The 24,236-nt window shown below is 44.2% G+C and overlaps 2 protein-coding genes across 2 annotated transcripts; one reads left to right on the forward strand and one right to left on the reverse strand.

The window, feature by feature from the left end:
• Nucleotides 1–942: 942 nt before the first annotated feature.
• ATP5IF1 (ATP synthase inhibitory factor subunit 1) lies at nt 943–6,464 on the reverse strand. Its single transcript, XM_081202086.1, is given in 5 exon segments — nt 943–1,197; nt 3,161–3,273; nt 3,411–3,523; nt 3,526–3,569; nt 6,373–6,464. Coding segments are annotated over 5 exon segments (489 nt in total). The 5' UTR covers nt 6,450–6,464; the 3' UTR covers nt 943–1,055.
• A 202-nt stretch (nt 6,465–6,666) lies between these two features.
• DNAJC8 (DnaJ heat shock protein family (Hsp40) member C8) lies at nt 6,667–18,927 on the forward strand. Its single transcript, XM_081202059.1, has 9 exons — nt 6,667–6,814; nt 8,859–8,960; nt 10,185–10,241; nt 11,713–11,779; nt 12,007–12,101; nt 13,682–13,753; nt 14,819–14,910; nt 17,033–17,108; nt 18,147–18,927. Exons 1-9 carry the CDS (start codon nt 6,746–6,748, stop codon nt 18,267–18,269), a joined length of 753 nt encoding a protein of 250 aa, XP_081058185.1. The 5' UTR covers nt 6,667–6,745; the 3' UTR covers nt 18,270–18,927.
• The last annotated feature ends 5,309 nt before the right edge of the window (nt 18,928–24,236 follow it).

Below are 24,236 nucleotides of genomic sequence, written 5' to 3' on the forward strand. Positions count from 1 at the left end.
GGTAGGCATTACTTGCCATGCTGATATAATTCTGTAGGGTTTGTTTGCGTCTGTTCAGACTTGGATGTTACTGATAAATCAGAAACTGTAGTGGAAGTGTCCAGATCTTTCATTCTCTGATTTCACTGAATTTATTCCAGTTGTTTATTCACACTCAATTTAGCAATTTGGTGTTGCCTGTGCTTGTTCCATGCCCATCTTGGCTACTGATCACCAGTGGGCAGTCACCAACATATCAAGCAGCTGACACTACACTTTGAAGCCCCAACTATTAGGACTATAATGAGCAGCACCTCCATGCTGCTCTTTGATCCTACAAAAACTAGAGGTTCTGAGGCAAAACCTCTTCTTTTTTAAGGGAGCCTATATCAGACATCTAGCAGGGTTCTAAGGCAACTGTCCAAGGATACCAGGTTCTGATGCTGGCCCTGCTTTACTGGGCAAAATGCTTCTGTTGGGAATAATCATTTGGGCTTGATGAGAAATACTGGATTCTGATATAAAAGTGGTTTCTCTTAACTATAATTTCACTAGTGTTCACAGTCCACATTCATTCTATGGCACTAATTGTGTTGCTGGATGTCAGCTCACACCATTCTGGCCACACAGGCTGGAAGTAAAGAGAGTTTCAAGTCCAACAGCGTTTGGAGAGGCACATGTTTCCCACTCCTGATGTAGTAGCAAGTGACCAGTTATTACTACTCCCCGACTAATGCAAAGGGAGTGTTATATTTGCCAACAGTTACAAGAAAAAGGTGCACGAAACAGTAAGAAAAATGGTTTGGTAATGCAATCATTACATCCCAAATTGCTCCTCAATGTGAGACTTTGCTAGCAATCTTCAATGTAACCCCCTGCCATCTCACCCTGGGGGAGGGGGAAGATTCAGTAGACATAATTATGGCTAGATATGCTGCTAAGTAAGAAAAAACTGACCAGGAAGAGAGTGAGTTGTTTTATTTCATACTGTGATAAGAGCAAGACCTTGGATGTCGGCAGACACCATTTTTAAAGCAATGCCAGATACATCTCACAACAAGAAGGACTGAATTTACTTAATCATCATCAGTAAGCTTCTTGAGCTTGTACTTATGGCGTTCAATTTCCTTCTGCAGGCGCTCTATTTCTTTCTTCTGATGTTGTATTTCATCTTCATGATGTTTTTTCAATTCTGCCAACTGTTCTCTCTCTTTCTCCCTGCAATAGTATGGTATGAATTAATAGTGCAGATTACCACAGCTAATCATTCAAGTTTCAGCTAAAGACAATGCACAAAAGATAGGGCAGTACAGTGTATCCCCCATCTACATATGCAACCTTAGCAAGGCTATTAGATGTGTACAATTGTAGGTGCAGCCTCACCATTTCACACCTTCACCCATATTCAGCAGATACTTGTTGACATCTGTCTATCTTAAGAGACAATGGATTGTGCTGCATTAGCAACACCAACGTGATTTCTCTGGGGTGGAAGCCTGAGCTGTGTGTATGGAGAACCTGGGCTGCCCAGACAACAAAACCTCCCTCTTGGTCTTGCTGATGTGCTCTAAACGTCTTGTGTGCCCTATCTGCCAGAGCCTGTCTACGCATGCAGGGGAAGTCTGTAACCCACTGAGGGTTTGAGACCCATTGGCTACCCTCACCTGGTTTAGCTGGACAGTTGAAGCTGTTTCCAGGACCGTAGGTGCTGTCGCATGCTGACAGTTTATAGGAGCCACAGATAATTGAGCGCAGGGTGGGGACCAAAGATGGACAACGTACCCCAGAAGGAGCAGTGTGTCACCCACTAGAGGTACTACCCCTCCTCTAACACCCCATATACCCCAGTCAGCAGATACAGCAATATGATAAAAATAGTCCAGCTCATTCAGAGGGCACAAAACAAACCATAAGGTAGCCAGTAACTGCTAATTTCCAAGGTTTGCCACGGAGTTTGATTCCTGTAATATTTACTATTACTACATTAATAATCTGCCTTTCCTTCAAGGAGCTCAAGCCACTATGTATGGTTCTTTCCCATCACAATCTAACACCTTAGGTTGAGAAATTATAGTGTTGGGTCTTCCTAGTCCAATTCTCTAGTGTAACAAGTATACTGCACTGGCTTTTGGTTAACTAAAAGATACTATCTAAGATAGTACCTGTCATTAAGTATCTTCAATGGCGTAAACAGACTAAGCATTCCTTCCACATTTACTTCTAAACAAGTTCCACTGAGTTAAGTAGGCCTCTAAGGATGCTACATGCCAAGCTACATATTACAATAAATTGTCTGTTATAAAAGCCCTGAAATGATGACTATTTTGTGAGGTCAAAAAAATTAGAATGGCTCAATCTTCCCCCTTCTGCTATTTTTCTACATCAAATCACATTTCCACCGCAGCCCATCTCCTTAAAGACTGGGGCAGGGGAAGAAGAGAAAGATGAACCACCATGATTTATGTTTCAATTTAACTCTAAGAAGAAAAGAACAAACACTAAAAGAAAAAAATAGTACAATAACCAAATTTGTTTATTGTGGTATAAGCTTTTATAATCTATATCCAACATCAGATGAGTGAAGTGCTATTCTTAATAGAGGGGCAGGTAGCTCATTCACACAAACAGAGCAAAAATGTGATGTAATGGGGCTAAATGTCCGTACAATTCAGGGACTGGAGCCTATGGCATTTCTGTGCAGAGTTCAAAATGTACATAAAGCAAAGTCACTGTTTTGTGTGTGTAAAAAAAAAAAAAGCCCATTACTTTGCTTCCACCACCAAGTCACCAAAAGTAGGGGAGAAAGAAAGGGACAGTTATTTCCTTTAATAAATGTATGTCCTGCATTTTAAGTGGCAAAAACATGGTAAGAAAAAAAATCAACACAAAACACTCTGGTAAATAACACAATCGACTAAAATAATAATCCACGAACCTAAAATAATTCGCCAGTTTATTTTGGCACACAAGGCCAAAGTAAAGAGAGAGAGGAGCTGAACAAATCCTACGAACGCCTCCTCTCCCAAAACTATATCCAAAAATCCCAAAGTATAAGTTGCAGATCCGTCTTTTAGTAGCCACTACGTAGTTACGACCCAGAACTAGGCGTGACGCTTCCAGCAGCACATTTAGGCAGCAGATAGGATGGCGGGGGTGGAGGGAGGAAAGAAGAAGAACGTACCTGAAGTAGCGCTCCTCCATGGCGGCTTCCCGCTTCCCAAAGGCCCCGCCAGCTTCACGGACGGAGCCGCCTCCGCCGCCGCCCTTCCCAGCACCTTTGCCCAGCTCGCCCAGCTGAGGGAGGGAAGAGGGGGAACAAGGGGAGAAAAGGAGGATCAGGCTCCGGGTGTGCTTCCCTCTTCCAACCGCGCCTGCCGAGGCCTTTCGCGGCCCCGAAGCCCTCCGCAGCCCACCTCACCCCAGCCCAGTACCTGGTCGGCGCCAGAGCTCCAGGCCCGCTGTTGCTGGGGCAACGCCAGGGCTCCTCGAAAACCGCACCTCAGTACGGAACTCACCGCAGCCATCTCAAGTCTGCCCTTGTCGGGGGCGTGGAACCAGCCCCAGCAAAATCTGATGATGCGCCTTCCTGTCTGGGAACCGGAAATGAGGGGGGAAGTAAAGCAAGGGCCAATCAGGGCGAAGGAGCGAGACATAGCGGACCAATCGACGTTTCGCCCTGAAGGTCATGCGGAAGTGGAAAGGGAGGAAGGCGAAATCATAGAGATATGAAAGGTAGAGGGGAAGAAAGGCGGCAGACGCTCACATTCTGAACTTCCGGCATCATGGAAGGCTCGTGTGTGGGTTTTTTTGTGTCTTGGTGGTAAGCTATTCTGGGCCAGTTCGCCGAAGGAGGAATGTATTGATAGGAGAGACTCTTCAGGCTACAGTTCTGCGCACGTTTATCTGGAAGTAACACTCAGTAGGCATTCGTTCTGAATAGGGTTGCACAGTGCTTTTTTTCTTTAAAAATGTTTAGGGGCACACTCATTTTCCTATTCATATTGAAATGCTGCCCCTCAATGAGGCCAAACTTAGATTCACAAAATGTTTAGGTGTATGCGTACCCCCAGAAAAAAGTACTAGGGCTACATAGACATAATGCCATCCCCAACACACGTGCCTTGAACTCAGTAATACTAGGCATCCTTGGCAATCACTAGTAGCCAAGTAAGATTGCCTTCCATAAATGCAGTTTTAGCAGTGTGTCCCTACATGACTGTGGAGGCCAATTCTGGATCCACACATCCTTCCACAGTGGGGACATAGGTTTCCAGGTGGGAATTGATCACAGTGAGGATTTGCCAGACGTCCTCTTTGCTTATTTCTCCCTTTCATCCAATATTTGTGCTTCAAAATCCATGATGCCTTGGGTAGAAGCTATTCTGCAATTGGAGTGCTCACAGGCCAGTGTTTCCCAATTTTCGGTGCTTATACTGCTTTTCTTTTGCCTTGAGAGTGGCTTTAAACCTCTTTTGTTGTCCACCAGTATTTTGCTTTCCATTCTTGAGCTGGGAATAGAGTAGGCCTCAATGGAATTTACTTATGAGTACAGTGGTACCTCGAGTTAAGAACTTAATTCGTTCCGGAGGTCCGTTCTTAACCTGAAACCGTTCTTAATCTGAGGTACCACTTTAGCTAATGGGACCCCTCACTGCTGCCACACAATTTCTGTTCTCATCCTGAAGCAAAATTCTTAACCTGATGCACTATTTCTGGGTTAGCGGAGTCTGTAACCTGAAGCGTCTGTAACCCGAGGTACCACTGCAGACATATAAAATGCAGGTTGCAAGCCAATTCATAAAAAGAGCTAGATTGCATTAGTCCATAGACCAAAGCAGAGTAAAAACAGAAACATAAAAGCCAATTAAATCTGTAGGTAGTACATCCTACATGACTAGAAGGCACTGATGACATTAACTGGTTTACACCTCTTTTCAAGCTGTTCAAATTGGAAACCATCACCACTTCTCATGGAAGCAAACTCCATCATTTAAAAACATACCGTGTGAAGAAGTACATCATTTTGTCTGTCCTGAATCTTCCACCATTCAACTTCATTGGATAGCCCCAGGTTCTAGGTTATGAAAGAGTGAGAAAAACGTCTATCTACTTTCTCCATACCATACATAATTTTATAAACCTCTCTCATATACTCCCCTTACTTGTCTTTTTCCCAACTAAAAAATCCCAAATGTAACTTTTTTCTCATAAGGGAGTGGCTCGGTCCTACCAATCATTCTGGTTGCCTTTTCTTCGCTTTTTCCAACAGTGCAATATCCTTTTGGAGATACAATGACCAGAACTGTGCATAATATTTCATCTTATTTATAAGGCTTCACAAAAGCACCCACCTTTCCTAGTTTCTCTAACAGACACTCAACCCAAGCCATATTGCATACTGCCTCTGCTCTGCACCCTTCTCAGGAACGGTTGCTTGGCTGAATGTATCATTGAACTACAATAATGCCTCTTGGTTTTTCTTAGCAAGAAATCCACTTTTTCACAGCAGCTGCATTGACATTTTCATTTGAGCTATCCAAATGTCCCCAATATCTTTTCCAGATATTGGGGTTATCTTTTACCAGCTCATGTGTATGTGAAGTTAGAATGTTTGCACTCGTGTGCTCAATACTTTATGCTTACTTAAATTGAACCACAGTAGTACCATAAACTAAGTTGTCTTGCCAGGTTTATCTATGTCACTTCCCTTTAGTTTGGTGGGAGCAAATAGGCAAATTAAGCATTTGTGTTGTCTCCCCCCTTAGTCTACCCAAGAAACTCAGTGTGTGAAGAACTTTGAGCTGGTTTGCTCCAGCTCAGCCACATTGCTCTCACCAGCCATTCTTGTGTTCCTATACCAATAATTTAGAAACTTTCACTACTTTGTAACAAAAAAAAGGTTTTACAGTGGTACCTCGGGTTAAGTATTTAATTCGTTCCAGAGGTCCGTTCTTAACCTGAAACTGTTCTTAACCTGAGGTACCACTTTAGCTAATGGGGCCCCTCACTGCTGCCGCACAATTTCTGTTCTCACCCTGAAGCAAAGTTCTTAACCCAAGGTACTATTTCTGGGTTAGCAGAGTCTGTAACCTGAAGTGTATGTAACCCGAGGTACCACTGTACTGCTTCTGACTGATGTATGGAAAAGCACATGAACCAGACCTTTGAAGGGTTTGGTGGTAAGTAAAGCAATTTGTAACTTGCCAGACGTGTGGCCTTTTCCTGCGTGGGGGAAGAGGGACATTTTACAACTCACTTGGAAGGGCTAACAGCCTATATTTCCACAGCCTATATTGCCTATTTTGTGACTTTCTCTGCTGGAATTCTCTCACCCAGGAGTACTTACCCCAAACTTGGAATATGTGTGTGTGTGTGTGCACCATTAGCATTGACCTGATAAGGATTTGGATGGAACCCAACTCACAGGGTTGTTGTGAGGCAGGCGGAAGGAGAGAGGGAGAACTGACCATAAGCTCAAAAGGGCAGGTAACAACGTCCCTTGTGGAGGGGGCGGGGGAAAGCTGCCATGTCGCTTAGCCCCGTTGGTTGCTACAGCACACCTGCTGCCGGTGGCAAGAGACCTGCAACATAAGACGCGCTGACAGTCGCTGCAACCGCGCACTGGCCCTTTAAGAGCCCCTCCCGTCCCCTCCGAGGCAAGGCGAGCAGCTGCCGGTCACGTGTCGGCGGCTTCAGCCGAGGAGGGAGGGGAAAGGGGGTCCGTATCACGTGGGAAGGTCGAGCGGAGGGTCACGTGGCGCGAGAGATGGCGACCCCGGCGGAGCGAGAGGCGGGCCGCGGCGCCGAGGAGGCGTTTCTCACTTTCTACACGGAGGTGCTGAGTCCCTGGGCCCCTTCCCCCCCTTGCGCTTCGAGCCCCCCGCTTTCCCTCGCCCTCCTCGGGCCTTGGCGCTGGCTAGGCCGCGGGAGGAGATCAACAAGGCGCTCCCTCCCCTCTTGGCCTCTTCCTTTGGGACCGGCCGAGGGCCTTTCCCTCTGTCGTTCCCCCCTCCCCCCTCCCCCTCGCTTCCTGGGGCGGAGGGGCCCATTTATCGGGTGTTACTCCGGGGTGCATCGGCGGCTCCTCAGAGCCCCTCTTGAACCCCCCCTCCTCGACTGTCCTGGCTATGGCTGCCTGGGGTTGCCAATGTGGTGTTTTTGCGGGGACCCCGGGGAGGGTCTTTAATGGTGAAGGAGGGGGCAGAGGGACCCATTCCTCATCTGGTGTGCATGCAGGGCCGGATTTAGGTTTGATGAGCTCCTAAGCTACTGGAGGTAATGGGGCCCTTTATATGTCCAGCTGTCCTTTGTCAACAACAAATGGTCGCTGTTTTGTATGTTGAATATATGCTATATGGTAATTTATGGACCTAATAGGTATCTAAAGCCATTTGCACATGTTGCCATGAAACCAGTCCATGCAGAATGTAAAGGTAAAGGGACCCCTGACCATAAGGTCCAGTCGTGACCGAATCTGGGGTTGCGGCGCTCATCTCGCTTTATTGGCCGAGGGAGCCGGCGTACAGCTTCCGGGTCATGTGGCCAGCATGACTAAGCCGCTTCTGGTGAACCAGAGCAGCGCATGGAAACGCCGTTTACCTTCCCACCAGAGCAGTACCTATTTATCTACTTGCACTTTGACGTGCTTTCGAACTGCTAGGTTGGCAGGAGATGCAGAATGTAGTCACCCTATATATAGAAATGAGCACCCAGTGATATATTAGGGAGCAGGCTAGCAGGCAGGGCCCATTACTTGCATCATAGGAGCCTACACAACACAAAAGACTGTTGCTGTATGTAGGTTTTATTTGTTTTTTATCTTGTATTTTGGAAATGTACGTCCAGTTTTTTTCCTTTACATTTTTGGGGGGCCCCAAGAGAGTGGGGTCCTAAGCTGTATGGCTTGTTAAGCTTATACGTAAATCGGCGCTGTGTGCATGGCGTTGTTATTATTATTCATAATAAACAATTGGAGGGCTGAAAGTTGGGGATGCCTGGTTTAATGTATCCATCCTGTGTAAAGTCTTCTAAGTGACTAACAGTTGTCGGTGCACACCTGGAATAATTAATGCAGCTGCAGTTGTGTGCCCTCTGGAATTTGATACCTCACAGTCCGATCCACATGTTTGAGTACTGGCACTTACTTGGTGCAGGATTCTACCATATGATTGCAATGTGCAAATGCAGAAACTGGTATCGGGCACAGAAATCGTCATTCAGAGAATATCAGCCTTCATTATAATAAATGTCTATACCATGGTTCAGTTAGTCATTTGGCAGCACCTGATGCTGTAACATTGTAGAAGCCAAGCAGGTGTGGTAGACCTGGTTAACTCCTTTAATGGGAGACCTCTTGGAACCCCATGTAAGAGCAGGATGAAATAATGATAATAATATATACACTGAAAAGAAAGCCTATACTATATCACTGAATTCACAAACCAGTATTCATCTCCTTTATTTTGAAACCTGTTGCACTATAAATATGGCTCTGGCATGCACTATATATTATTCACACATCTGGAAAATATTTTTTTACAGCAATGTAATTTGTTTTTGAGGAAGGGACAGGGAAGACAGTTTGTACCAGTTTTCCCTGAAGTACCCCATACTGCCTCTCAGGTTGCTGCAAAGGTCTCCTGACCCTCCAGGACAGCTGTTCAGGCGGCAGGGGCTTGCTGGAGGAGGAGGGATCAGTCAAAATTGCTTTCCACTCCTCCCAGCATGAGCAGCACCTCTCTGAGTGCATCTCTGAATCCAACCCATAATGATGCTTTGCTCTTGGGCTCTGAAGATAACCTTTATTTACAGGTGTTCCTTTCAACATATGTTTTAATAATGTACAGTTCTAATAATTGATGGCTGTTTAATTTCTGCAGGTGAAACAAATAGAAAAGCGGGACTCTGTTCTAACGTCAAAAAACCAGATTGAGAGGCTTACTAGACCTGGATCATCCTATTTCAACCTGAATCCGTTTGAGGTAAGTCCAAGCACATTTTCATTAATACGATTTTTTTTTACAGCTGTTAATTTGTTTATTGTGTGATTGACAGTCATGCTCAGTTTCATAGCTAGCACTTTCTTTAAGGCAGATGGAAACTGCAATGTCATACTTGTCTCTTCAGTTTGCACCTGCAAAGGGTACCTACAACAAAGTGTTGCAGTGTAGAGTGCTCTTGTTCAGATGTTTTATTTCTGATTTTCAGATATACACATTTCAATAGTTTTACAATCATTTTAACATTTCAAAACTCGACTTACTCCTCTTTCTGTCCTAAATTTGCAAATTTCTTTTAATATCTTCCCAGGTTTTTACATAATTATCTTTATGCAGATTTATATTATTTGCTGTTAACCATACACCTAGATACTTAACCTTTCTTTCAATCTTTAGACCTGACACATCTTGTAATTTATTTTAACTCTCATCATTCATATTTTTTACCATGAGTTTGGTTTTGTCTTTATTAATCTTAAGACTTGCTACATCTCCAGTTTTTTAAATCTCTTGTAATACTTTTGGGATTGACTCTATTGGTTTTACAGATATCACGTCATCTGCAAATGCTTTTAATTTAATACTGTCTCTGTCCCACTCTTATACATTTAATTTTTTTTATTACAACTTATTCTTTGCGCCTGCCAGCCATTCTGTTTTCCAGGATACTCCATTCCATTCTCTGCTCTGCCCTGGCTTTCCACACACACACACACACACACACACACACATCCATAGCCAGTGGACATTCAGTGGTCACTGGGCTGTTTGGGGACTTTTTCACCTATGCCCCCTGGCCCAAGGTTTTATATTTTATATTTTTGCAAACATTGTTTTCTGAGCCTGTTGGTGTCTACTTCTTATACATGGATGATGTGGGCTACATAACTGTCATCACCTGGAAAACGAGTTTATTTGTATATAGGATTTTCTGAGGCAGACCTCTTTCAAGGAAGCCACTTCTGTCACTTTCTCAGTCTGTGTACCAAAGAAGAAATGCTCATTTAGGCACACACAGGCCTAGATCCAGTTGCATAACCAAAGATGTAAGCTTGGGAAAGAGCATGAGTTTTGGCATGACATGTTATCACAGCCTTGTCTACTGGAATGTAACCCTTCTGCTGAAGAAAGTTTTATGTAGTTTCCGGATTGCAGAAAGGCTCAGAATGTAGCTGCTTTTGATGATGTTACTTTGGTCTCTTCCAGGTGTTGCAGTTGGACCCTGAAGTTACAGATGAGGAGATAAAGAAGAGATTCCGTCAGGTACATGCCTTTGTTGTTATTTTTGTAATACAAAGAAGCTTGGAGCAAATCATTTGAGGAGAGGGGAAAGTACTTCTCCTTCAAAGACAGTTTAGCAGAAATAGGAGGGAAAGTGTTCTTCCCTAGTATTCGCAGAGAAACAACAATGGCTTTGAAGTTGGATATGAGCTTCCCCCAGAAAAACTTGGGGTTTGTTTTCCCAGAATGTATTCTTGGTGGCATAATTATACCCACATTTGGTTTCATGTCCTACTGATTACTAGGCATCCTATATGTTCATATACACATGCCTAGCCAGAGTATTTGTTAGAGAACTAGTTATTTAATGGTTTATTTATTTTTACTACTACAGTGGTACCTTGGTTCTCAAATTTAATCCATTCCGGAAGTCCGTTCCAAAACCAAGACATGCTTTCCCATAGAAAGTAATGCAAAATGGATTAATCTGTTCCAGACTTTTAATAACAACCCCTAAACCAGCAATTTAACATGAATTTTACTATCTAACGAGACCATTGATCCATAAAATGAAAGCAATAAACTGTGTACTGCAGTCACACAATTAATCTATCAGTAGTTGAACTGGGTTCCACATAGTCACAAAAACAAAACAAAAAAAAGCCACAGAAACAAAAAATGCAAAAAAAATTAGCAAAAACAGACCGACCCCAGCGTAACACTCAAATCCGAAGCGTGACACTCAAAACGGAGCACGTTCAGCTTCTGAAAAAAGTTTGCAAACCGGAACACTTACTTCCAGGTTTGCAGTGTTTGGGTTTCAAGTTGTTTGAGTACCAAGGTGTTTGAGAACCAAGGTACCACTGTCTTGGTTTGGGATGTGCCGTGTGTCATGGGTTGGGACTGTGCAAGTAACCCTGAAGCCCCATCCCCACCACTGTTCTAACTCCTTGAGCACTGGAAGTTCAGTTCTGACTTAGGTTGCATCAGAGACTACTCATTTTTGCAAGCTTTCTCTTCCAACTAAATAGTACGCAAGCTGTGTGTTGTTGTTTTGTTTTATTTGAAATTGAAGCTGAGACTCTCAAAATGCCAAATTTTGTACCAGGTAACAAGTCCTGGTCTTGCACTGTGAAATCACAGATGTGAGCACTTTGGTGTTGTTTTATTATTCATAGTTTGAATAAATTGCAGGGGAGCAAGATTTGAGGGCCGTCTAGAAAATTAGTTTGAATATCTGTGAAAAGATACACAGTATTAAGGTCCACAAATCTGTAGTTATTTGGGGTGGGTTTCTTCAGTTGATCTACTCAGCTGCTTTGCTGAGATTGGGGAGGCCTGGGAATCCAGATGAAGGGCTTATTCCAAAAAGAGGAGAATGAGTGGTGAATGTTTGATGCCATTTTATTAATAAACAAGGCACAGAAGCCAATGTAGAGCATTCTGTTATGGGTAACCCTGTGATAACAGCACACCTTTTGATAAAAATACATTTTTACTCTGTCTTTTACAGTTATCCATATTGGTGCATCCTGACAAAAACCAAGATGATCCTGAAAGGGCACAGAAGGCATTTGAAGGTACCTCGCTGATTTTCCTGTGCTTCCAAAGCTCCAGATGCTAGCATTGCACCAAATGAATGCGGTTGGGTTTGATGCTAGAGCTTGGAAAGAGAGCTGCCTACTGCTGCTCCGTTGAATCTCTGGAAATAAACACGGCTTAGTGTTTTCTCAAGCTCTGATCGCATAAGCAGTGTAGACCATTCAAGTTATGTTGAGTGTGCTGATAGAAATGTTTGGTTTGTCAGCTGTCGACAAAGCATACAAGTTGTTGCTGGACCAGGAACAAAAGAAGAGGGCCTTGGACGTGATACAGGCTGGAAAGGAATATGTAGAGCACATTGTAAGTACCGTGGGTGTGTGACAGCTAGCCTCTGATTTGAGGGAGGGGATTAAGCGACTGAGCTTGATGCCTAGGGAGGGGGTGCAATTTTATGTTTGCCGAGAGCTAAAGTGTTTCCTCATCATAGTTCAGGTTAGAACAGAGCTTTTCTGTATTTTATTCAACTATGATTTTGATTTTCTGCAAATATAACTAGAACTGAAATGTTAGAAATGGCAACAGGGAGGCATACCAAATGTAACTATTGGTGCTTGGAATTTGATGAATGTTAATTATTGTGCAGATGAAATCTAATTGATAATTTAAACTTATTTTGAAGCCGTCTTATTAAAATTCTGCTAGGAAAAAAATGTAACTTAAACATTTTTGCTGATGGGAGATAAGATTGATTTATTCTGATACTTTCTGCCATATATCATCCTAGACACAAGCTTGAGTGGATTATGTTAAATTGTTTAAACATTTTCATGTGTTCAGTGCTTTAGTTTGGCTAGGCCATATCCCTTCATAGCTCTCTGCTCCCACATTGCTCACATTCTTGCTGTTGAATTAGATGGAATTCTTGCTGTGCCACTTTACCTTTGAGTATGTGATGGGTGAGGAGCTTAGGCATTAGAATGCTGCCTAATTTTCCATCCTTGTCTAAATTCCTCACTCCTGTCCTTTGTCTCCAACCAACCCCAAAAGCAGAATATTGCAGAGCTAGAAAATGAGCTCTTTTAAAAGCAAATGGGAAACTGTTTGGGACTGAACTGAAATCCTGTATCATAATCAGGGTGAATCCAGGGGGGTGGGGGGGATGCATTTGGCCTGTGCCTGAATTTTAGATGCTTTTCATTTCTTTGGCATTCGGAATTTTTTAAAATGTGCATCACACAGATGTGACACACTCTCAGCTTAGAGATGCATCTTTAAGCAAATAAGAGATGAGATGTAGTAAAAGACATGGTTTGTTTGTTAAATGATAAAGATTTTGCCACATTAAAGAACTGTAACTTATAGATATGAATAAAAAGATATCAGTTCTGATGGCACAAGATTAGACAGATCAGCATGTTCTCTTAAGATCAGGTGACTATCAATCCAGCCAACCACCGGCTCTTTTCTATACCTCCTTCCCGATATATGTCATCATTTTAAAATTATTATTATGGCTAGGGGTCCCAAAAGCTGGAGGTGGCCTGGGACTCTATAGACTTCTGAGAGGGCCTGTCCATAATGACATATGTGTGGGAAGTAGGAGAAAGTTACAGAGTGTCCAACTTCTGTTCAACTTGCAGTCGTTTTAGCTAGCCTCCTTTTAGCCAGGATAACTATAAACTTTTCTTTAAAAAAATAATCCTGTAGCATTATCACTGATCATGTCTCCTTGTACTTGCATTTTCATATTTTTAACTTGCATATCCAGGCAGTAAAAGGTAAACAAATTCGGAAATCTGTTTTCACTCGGGGCCCATGACATCAGTGCCTGTGCTGATTGATCTTGTGACTGTTGGAATGAACCGCAGAAGTGATAACAAGCCTGGTGCAGTTCAGACTCTGTAAGATTTCTGTGCTCCTTACCTGTGATACCTTTTTAGGCAAAAGAGAAAAAGAAACAGTTAAAGAAAGAAGGCAGGCCAACCAACATAGAAGAAGATGATCAAGAAGTAGTAAGTTGACCAGCAGGATATACTTGGTTGGCAGGGCTGGGTTCTCCCAGGCCTGGGGTGTACCTCGTTGCTTTATGATTTGGGAGCAATGCACATCTTGGAACATCTGAGGCTGGAGGCGTGTAAACCTCCTCAGTGTCTCTCCCTCTTACATTTGTGGGCCCCCAGTAGGCTTGACAGGTGGTGGGATGCAACATCACTCTTATGAGTGCTGGACAGCCAGGCTGTTGCTATGTAAATTCCCCCACAGTGCTACTTGAGGGACATCTAAATGACAGCACTCCCAGACCTGGTGCCTGATATGTATGGCCTAGTTGCCATTCTTCTCTTAATGTCAATATGCTTACCACCTGCTCACTCAGACCCAGCCACTTGGTGTGCTGGGGAGGGTTTGAAGATGGGGACACTGTCGGGTTGCTTGGGTGCCACAGCTGTCTCAGGCTGCTGATGCTGGGCCCGGTCTGTTTTACCGTGTTTTAAATATACTGTGACCTGCTTGGGAAACCTCGGCTAGCAGGTAATATGGAAGTATTCCCAATAGATATATATATATATATATATATATATATATATATATATATATATATATATATATTTGCGAAGTCCCTGCTCGCTCTCCCTTCCTTTTCATTATTTGGTCCTCATTTTACTGTTGTGTGCTGAGATTTACTGCTTTCCACTGCAGTTTTATGAGACAGCCTTAACCATGTCTACTCAGAGATTGCAGCCTCTGTTACCTTTCCCAAACTCGAAAATAATTCCATTCTTAAGAACTTTACTACAGGGTGGTGTCTTGTATAAACATTTGAAAGATTATTCTGGAATGTTCTAGCGGCGTGATGGGTTGGTAGAAGATGTAGTATTTCAAGTCCCGGCCTCTGAAGTGTCCAACTAGTGTGTGCTGCGGTGTCATTTTTTGGTGCATGCAGTCCTGCGGAGGGGGATGGGGGAAGGAGTTTTGATTAAAGCTTTTCATTGCATTTTTCCAGGCCCAGGGGTTATGAAATGAAAGGTTACATTGCAGCCGGGCCCTTGGTATGAATGCTAAACCTGTGTTTCTTACAGTTCAAACAAGCGGTGTACAAACAGACAATGAAGCTCTTTGCAGAACTCGAAATTAAAAGGAAAGAAAGAGAAGCAAAAGAAATGCATGAAAGGTAAGAGAAGTAGTGGGGTATTGTGTTTGGTGTTGCTTTTCTTGAAGCCCATGTAGTTAGGAATCGTGGAGCATGTAGGCAGCATCTGAAATCTGAGTTGTTGGGGTTTTCCAAAAGTAGCCTCAGGGGAAGTGCTTAGTGGGAGGGAAATGCTATTTTATTAAGCATTTTTATAACGCTTAACCCCTGGGTGGGCAAACTAAGGCCCAGGGGCCAGATCCGGCCCAATCGCCTTCTAAATCTGGCTCACGGACAGTCCAGGAATCAGCGTGTTTTTACATGAGTAGAATGTATCCTTTTATTCAAAATGCATCTCTGGGTTATTTGTGGGGCATAGAAATTCGTTCATTCCCTTCCCCCCCAAAATTTAGTCCAGCGCCCCACAAGGTCTGAGGGACAGTGGACCGGCCCCCTACTGAAAAAGTTTGCTGATCCCTTGCTTAACCCAATGAGTAGCTTTACACATCCTCCCAGAGAGAGACAGCTATGTTAAATCTGTTGCAAGAAACATAACAAAGAAGCTTTTGACACCTTAAAAAGAACCCCAATACATCTTGTTGTTGTGTAATAAGCATGTGTGGTCTAGCACCTACCTCATCAGATGCATGAACTGTTACCCTGAGTTTACTTTTTTCTTGTGTGTGTATATAAATATATATCACACACATACACCTATCTTTGTGTTTGAAATTGAAAAAATGGCCAAGAAATACAACACAATTCTACAGAAAGCTTAAACGTATACAAGGCAGTCATGGTGACCATTTATGGACAGCTGTAAATAGGTGATAGCATAGCATGCTATAATGTGAGTGGTTTATAAATCTTCCAAGATAAAAAATGCCAAAACTAGGATATTGTTTTGATTAGAATTCATTTTTCTACCTATTGCTGATGGTGACTGTGGTACCTTGTATAGATGTAACCACAAACTTGTACCCTTTTCTTTTACAGGCATTTGTCCCACTATTAAAATAATTAAATCTATGCCTGTATACATGAGCCCTTACCACAATAAATCTTTTATTATTTAAGTTGCCACAAGATGTTTTGTTTAGCTTATGATGTATGATACATTAAGGGATTGATACTTGTCTTATGCAGCCCTCTGAGCTGTATTGTGGAGCAGGGATTTGAATTCACCCTAATACATGCCCCAAACCAGTGCTCTGCCCACTTATACCGCAGACTTAAGTTTTGTAAGAGAAAGAGTATTGCACTACATAAGTTATTCGCAAGGTGATGAGGTGGGTTGCAGTGTGTCTCATGTACTGGAAAAAGTAATAATCTAGGATGACTAGGAGAAAATACATAATTTAGGTATATGAGGGAAAGAGCTCTTGCGTTGTAATATCGAGATTGGAGCTCCAGGTGGCAGTCTTTGTTTTACAAGGCTTGTAGGCTGAGAGATCCAGTTAATGTGCTTTCTGCCCTTTTCTTTGCTCTGAAGCCAGGTTTATTTTTGTTCTAAGTGCGTCTCCTCTGGGCGGATCCAAGTCCTGCATTTTATTTTGGGCCCCGGCACTCAGCACCCAAGGCCCTTTTCATTGCAGCAAGCGTTAAATATGCCAGATTTCAACCCATTTTCAAAAGTGTCATCTTATAGCAGGAACAAGCTGTTCCAAAGGTCTTTATCCAAGACTGTGTGGGTGGCTTGCCATATAGAAGCCTAATGTAATATTTGCTAAATTCGTACCCTGTCCTCTGCCAAGGGTTTGTTATGGGTAATACGCTGTTTCCTTTTCAGAGGCACACACTTAAATTTAAAAGGTGGTGGTGAGGAGATACATGGATGGACATAGCATAGAGATGTGGACATATTGAGGAATCTGACTCTCTAGATGTTGTTGGGCTCTCGACTTCCACCAGCCCCAGCCAGCATGGCCAATGGCCAGGGATGATGGGAGTCATATACACAAATAGGATTCCTTTCCCAGATTTCTCCCATCTGTTCTGTCTCATGTATCCTTGTCGAGGGAAACATCCAGCTGATCTCCCTTAACTCATCCTGTCTCATTGCTGACCAATGCTGATCCTTAATCTAGTCCTGGCCCCCGTTCCCCAGCACCATTTTACTCACAGGGAATGCAATGCTAATTTTTCTCCCTGGCTCTTATTCTAGGAAGCGGCAAAGAGAAGAAGAAATAGAGGCTCAAGAGAAAGCCAAGCGTGAGCGAGAGTGGCAAAAGAATTTTGAGGTAATTGTTATTTGCAGCTTTGGCTGTCCTATCAGCATTTTAGCAGTCTAATTTCAAAGCGCACTTATTCTCTAGTAAGTCCTACTGAATTCAGTCAGACTTGTGAGCAAATGTGCTTAGGATTGTGCTGCAAGGCTTGTGTTGAAAGGGTTATTATACATATGTGTGTATGTATGTACAGTGGTACCTCGCAAGACGAATGCCTCGCAAGACGAAAAACGCGCAAGACGAAAGAGTTTTCCGTTTTTTGAGTCATTCCGCAAGATGAATTTCCCTATGGGCTTGCTTCGCAAGATGAAACGTCTTGCGAGTTCTTGCGAGTTTTTTCCTTTTTCTTAAAGCCGTTAAGCCGTTAATAGCCGCTAAGCCGCTAATAGCCGTGCTTCGCAAGACGAAAAAACCGCAAGACGAAGAGACTCGCGGAACGGATTAATTTCATCTTGCGAGGCACCACTGTATGTACGCATGCCTACCTACATATACTGCCCTTTTTACCAAAGTGCACAGCTTTGTTCTGGATACTCCCAGCATTCCCTGCAGATTCAGATATTAATTCTAGAAGCAAAGAAACGCCCACCAGGGTGCCTCAAAAACCGTATAGTTTAGTTTTTCTTTTGCATTTGAAGCTGTCATGTCTGGCAGTGGCCTTCCAAACTCTTAGCCTGATGTCCCTTTCCCATCCCTGGTAGCTGAAATCCTGTTAACTTGAGGTAGCGTGTACTGAAACAAGAGCCTTTGACTCCAGAGCATGTGCTCTGCCACTGAGCTGTGGTTCCTCCCCATACATTCTCCCCACTCGTTATATGGCTTTTCTCTTCTTCCCACAAGCCCTAGCTGTTGTTACTAAGACAGACTACTACAAAATCTCTTCCACCAACTCGCCCTTTTAGTGCTTTGAGGCCCTTTCCCTACTTCTGGCGACTTGCGCTCCTTGAAAGGCGTCTCAGGAAACGCTTCCCTTTAGATATAAACAGGAAAGGACACTCTGGCGTCATGGCACTTGCTTCTTGTTTACACTCTCATCTTCCTTATACGTAGGAAAGTCGGGATGGACGTGTGGACAGCTGGAGAAATTTCCAGGCAAATACAAAAGGGAAGAAAGAGAAGAAAAACAGAACCTTCTTGAGGCCCCCCAAGGTGAAGATGGAGCAGCGTGAATGAGCCTGGCTTTTTCAGACTCCAGCGGACAATCCCATTACCGTCACGTTGAACCCTTTCTTGCTTTTCCAGTAGGATCTTTGTTTTCAGTATGATTGAATCTTGGTCAAAGTATTTACTGCCTCCTGCCCATTTGCCCTGAGGTTCATGATGTGATGTCCAGGGCCAAGCCTACTGCACTTAGAACACTTGGCTAAGTTAGGAAGACCCCCACCATAACTGCTGTTGCATTTCCTCGTAGCCCCTGTAATTTAATGTTCTGTATTCCAAGGATGTTGCTGTTCAAATCGTCGTTAGGCCTAACCTGTGAGTGTCCAGCTAAGGCAGATGCTGGAGAATATGATGCCTGGTGATTCCCTTGTTCACCTAGGCCGGTTGTCATGTCTCTGTCTGCATCAGTTTCCACTTGTCAGTAGTGAAAATTGGAGCCTGCCATGGAGATGGATAGCTGGACTTTGCAAAAGTTCCCAACTCAGCTGCATGGAGCTGAACTTACGCCCCAGCTCTGACTTGCAGCTTGGCAACTCCTTTCTTCCAGGATTGCAGATGAGTTAACTGGCCAACTAGACTACCAGACCCCGCCCCTTGTAAATAAAAAGTCTTGCATTGAATATTCAGTTAGTGGCAATGTTCAGTATGTAAAATAAATTTTTACCCAAAACCTTTTGGTGTTGATGCTCAAGTCGCTCCTGAAATGTGAGATTTGCCTGCTCTAATAACATTTAATCTCATTTAAGAAACTGCATTTGATTTGTTTAACTAGCATTGGTGGAAGGTTGCCTCTACTGCCCAATGTACCGAATGGCTTACCAAACTGCTCCCCTAACTAGGAGTACAACGTGCTGCACTAGCAGTGCCTGACAGTGCCTTTCAGATATAACACAGCCAAGTGCGGCCTCAACCCTGTTTTCTGAGGAAGTTTCACACACCAGACAGTTGGCTGCAGTTCCAGCTCCGCCCCAGAACAACAATCGCACGCTAGAGGACATCTATAAATAGTTGCAGCACATAAGTAGATCTAACACATTTGGGGTTGTGGCTCAGCTGCTCACAAGCATACTAGAGTGCAGCTGTCCTGAGTGCATCCATTCAGCAAGCTTTTGTAATTTCTTAAGAAATAAATTCTAAGATTGTAGCATGCAAAGCACTTCTTGTTATTGGGCTGTTAGTGAGGGGTTTTAGTCATCGGGTAATACCCAACTAGCCGTTTACATGCTGTCAGCCATGCATATCAGTCTTCATGGTTGTATAGTCAAGCACTTTCATCAGAAATCTTTCCTCTTACTTCATGCCTGAGTGCAGGCATGAGTTTTGAACATGAATGTTGCTACAGGATGTCCTCAGTGGGAACACCCTAAGGCATTTTAGGCCAGACTATACAAGTGGAGCACATTTCCAAAGAAGGTATCCCGCAGGGTGCAGCTTTAGCAAGCCTCCAAGATCTAACATCACCTTCAGCTGACACTCCTATTCTGATTCTGGGATTCAGTCTTTCATATAAGCCAGACATGGCCAAACTGGGCCCTGCAGCTGTTTTTGGGACTACAACTCCCATCATCCCTAGCTAACAGGACCAGTGGTCAGGGATGATGGGAATTGTAGTCTCAAAACATCTGGAGGGTCAAGTTTGGCCATGCCTGATAAGCAAACATGCGAAGAAGCAGAGGTACACTTACAGTATGTGCCATCCCCCCTCCAGGGAGTCGGTCATCTGTACACAGCTTAGGTTCCTCTAGTTTAGCTCCCCCTATGAGGAAATATAAGAAAATTGGAGCTTTTTAGTTCAGAGAAGAGGAGACATGGAACCATATAAATTGATGTGTGGCACGGAGAAAGTGGATAAAGAAAAGATTTTCTCCCTTTCTCATGACAGTAGAACTCAGGAAGAACAAATGAAGCTGAATGTTGGGAGATTAAGGACAGACAAAAGAAAGTTTGCCTTCACACAGCACGTGCTTGCAACTCTTGCTTTCCTTTCCTTTGGACCACATCCTATCGGGGACGATAGGAATTGTAGTTCAGAAACTTCTGCTTTAAAAATCATTATCCAGCTTCCTTGCTTTGTCCAGACTACTGTATTTTTCGCTCCATAAGGCGCACCTGACCATAGGGTGCACCTAGTTTTCAGAGGGGGAAATCAAGGGAAAAAATATTATTTCCCTCCCCAGCTCAGGGAGCAAGAGCTTCTCAGGGATGCCGGGGGAAGCCCGGTTTCCTTTCCCCCCCAGCCCCAAAGAGCAGCTCAGTGTGCGCAGCCTGTCCACTACTCTTTGGGGCGCGCTCTTTAAAGGGTGTGCGTCTTCTGCTTGCTTTTCTACGAGGTGGGGGAATTCCCCCATCTCCCACAAAAGCCCACAGTAGCCGCACACCCTTCAAGGAGCGTGCGGCTCCTGCGGGCTTTTCCACCAGGAGGGAGAAGGGACTGACTGGCCGCATAAGTCCCTTCTTCCTCCTGGGGAAAAGCCCGCAAAAGCCGCGGGGGCTTTTCCTGCCTGCCTCCCCGCTGCATTCGCTCCATAAGACGCACACACATTTCCCCTTACATGTGCGTCTTACGGAGCAAGAAATACGGTAATTGGCTGCTAGCATCCTTAATGCAGTAAGGAATGAAAGCAGACTTATCTCCGTTTAGGTTTGCTGAAGTGTTGTGTGTGAGATGGGGGAGGGGGCTTCTGTAACCCTCCCCCAATCCACAGTGCTGCTTTGATGCTACGTTAATGACATCTCATTGAGTTGTATGAGCAGCAACATTCTGACAAATCCCAGCTTTAAAAAGCAGCACACACTTATGCGCCGGCTTGCTACAAATGTCTTGGGAAACTCCCTAGAGCTTGAGCAACTGTGGTGAGTTCAGAGCACATGTGAGAGCTCTTGTTGCAACACCGCGAAAGCGGCCACCCTTCCCACTCCTGCTGAACTTCTGCAATCCACACATTAGCACAAATGCCTGGAGAAGAAGCATCCATGTGAAACTAAGAAGGGCAGTTCCTCAACTCACATTTAAAGCACATGACTTTCCTCCAAAGGATGCTGGGAAATGGAGTTTCCTACTCAGAGAGCTACAATTTCCAGAACTGTTCACAAACTACCGTACAGTTCCTGTAATTCATTGGGGGAAGCCATGTGCTTCAAGTTTATGGTATGAATCTGCCTGAAGAAGCCTTAAGCACAAAAAGGCTTGAACAAGTACAATCTGCCTCATCGTAATTGAGTAATGGGGGGGGGCGGATCTCAATATTGCATTTTGCTTTTATTTCTGTGCCGCTCTTGTTCCAAGGAGTTCATAGTGGAGTGTTGCTGGCTTTACATCTGGGGGGTCCTCCACCCAAGTGGTTGGGCTCTCTGTGTCCAGTGGCCTTCTCTGTTTCAGTCTCCATCACTGTCCAGGAGAACAGCAAGGCAAGTGAAGGCTGCTGCCCATACTCCCTAGCTGCTTACTAGGGTGGCAATATTAACCCCGCCATGTGGGGCTCCTTTGTAGATGACCACAGCGCCTGGAGACGAGACAGTCCGGGTGTGTATGCACAGCAGTGACCAGAGAAGGAATGATCACCAGGAGGAGGAGAAGAAACACCATAGTACATCTGCATCAGCACAACCAGATGTCTTCATCTGCCCTAGCTGCAACAAAACATGTCTCTCCCATATCGGTCTCGATGTTGGACTGGACAGAGGAGGAATGGTGGATACCGCCTCCCCCTCCTCCTGAACCTTCCAGAGAAGAGGAAGATGGTAGTATAGATTTACAGCAGTGGCTTGAGGAAGGTCACGGCTCAGAGGTAGATGACGAGCAGAGTTGGGAAGTAATGGGAAAGGAAGGGGGAGGAAGCAGAGCTGGCTGACATGTTATCACTAGGAAGCATTCCAGACCCCCCTTCTCCCAGAACCCGGCAAGCATTGAAAGTAGGATGGCAAAGGGCTCGTAGTCAAATGGCCCTAAGCGGCCACCATAAAGTGGGTGGTGCTGTTGACGGTTGAGGAGAGAAGTGGGGTGGAGTTTACTTGGAGCAATGCCATTACTCCAAGAGGTGGCATTTCTAAGCCTCTCTCTGTGAATATTTAATAAAAGACTTTGGTAAGAGCTTCCCTTGTCTTTCTATTCTCGGCTTCCTACCGGCGGGGAGTGTGTGGATCAGATTCCCTGACGCCTGACATCTACAGCCACAACCGGCTCTGTAACTCTCCAAAGGTTTGACTTCACCCTCAAAGGCACACTCTTCCATTGTCTCCCAAGACAGACGGATGCCAGTCGCCAAATCACATCTCTTATTTGCTTAAATTTGCAGTTCCAAGCTGCAAGAGTGTTTAAACTGTGTGAGAGATTTTGGTCCAATGTGCATAAAAACACGCAGTGAACGTTATCAATGCCAAAAAAAATTAACGTGTGTGTAAATTTGAAGCCCCCTTTGAGCTTGAAGTGGGACGCGGGTGGCGCTGTGGGTTAAACCACAGAGCCTAGGACTTGCCGATCAGAAGGTCGGCAGTTCGAATCCCCACGACAGGGTGAGCTCCTGTTGCTCAGTCCCTGCTCCTGCCAACCTAGCAGTTCAAAAGCATGTCAAGTTCAAGTAGATAAATAGGTACCGCTCCGGCGGGAAGCTAAACAGCATTTCCGTGCACTGCTCTGGTTTGCCAGAAGTGGCTTAGTCATGCTGGCCACATGACCCAGAAGAGGTACACCAGCTCCCTTGGCCAATAAAGCGAGATGAGCACCACAACCCCAGAGTCGGTCATGACTGAACATAATGGTCAGGGGTCCCTTTACCTTTACTTTGAGCTTGAAGCCCCAGGCCAAATGGCCTTCCTGCCCTCCCCTTGTCCCATCCTACCCTGATAGTCCCTGTTTGGGGCTCTGCAGACCTGCAGCAAGATATTTGCTAGACCAAGGGTGAGGTCTAGCCTGTGGCCCTCTGGATATTTTTTGATGATTACTTCCATTATTCCTGAGCATTGGTCATGCAGATGTTCTTGGATGCCAACTCCCATCAGCCCAAAGTCAATGGTCAGGAATGATGGACACTGGAGTCCAGAATCATCGGGGGGGGGCTGCAGGTTCTCCATCTCCACCCTAAAGAAACTAGGAGTCATTATATTCAAATAATCACAAGATGGTGCTTGTATTCCCTGGATTGTGAAGCTGTCAGATTGAGTTTACTGTTTAATATGCATAAACACAAGGGATAGTTCCTGCAACAGAGGCATGGGGAATGTACACAGCTCTTTTGGTTGCAAAACAATAAAAAAAAATGCCAAAAAGTGGGGGGAATTAGATCTCCGTACAGAACCATCAAAACAGAATACTATCCCAGCACATTAAACTGATTTATCTTTCCAAATACTGACCTTTCAAGAATGCCTACCAACTGTTAGCATCAATAGGGAATGTTGCAGACCATTTGCATGTGTGATCCAGCATTGCTTGGAAAATGTGCAATTTGACCAGAAAGTGTGGAAATCCTCCTGTTTATGTTGTCACTTTACAAGCATTTTTCACATTAACCGGAAGGGTGTGGACCACCAGCAATGTTTATGAAAATCCATCATTTAATTTAGATTAACCCCTGATTCATCAAACTGTGGTAACAGCAGTTGAGTGTAAGGTATAAGAGCAAGTGTGGCGATCACACAGGGTCCCTGGACGTTTGACGGTCTATTGATCCCTGTGCCACCACTGTGATTGCTTCTCCGCTGCCACCAACCCGTTTCTCTCGGGTACACATGGAGTCCAGACAGTTGTTAACATTAAACCAAATAAGTTTATTTTATAAGCATTAACAAGTTTATGGTTTCAGATAATTTTTCTTGTCAGTTTCTTAATCTTAGTTTCTTTACCGGCCTATACCTTCCTAATAACTTCTAACTGATTATCCCAACTGTCTATCTGACTCCTCTTAACAGATTCCCTCACTCTCTCACATCAAACTATCCCAACCCACAGACTTATCCTCCTTCTCTCTTCTCTAACACCCG

Source organism: Podarcis bocagei (assembly GCF_964188305.1).
Source record: "Podarcis bocagei genome assembly, chromosome: 7".
Lineage (NCBI taxonomy): Eukaryota > Metazoa > Chordata > Lepidosauria > Squamata > Lacertidae > Podarcis > Podarcis bocagei.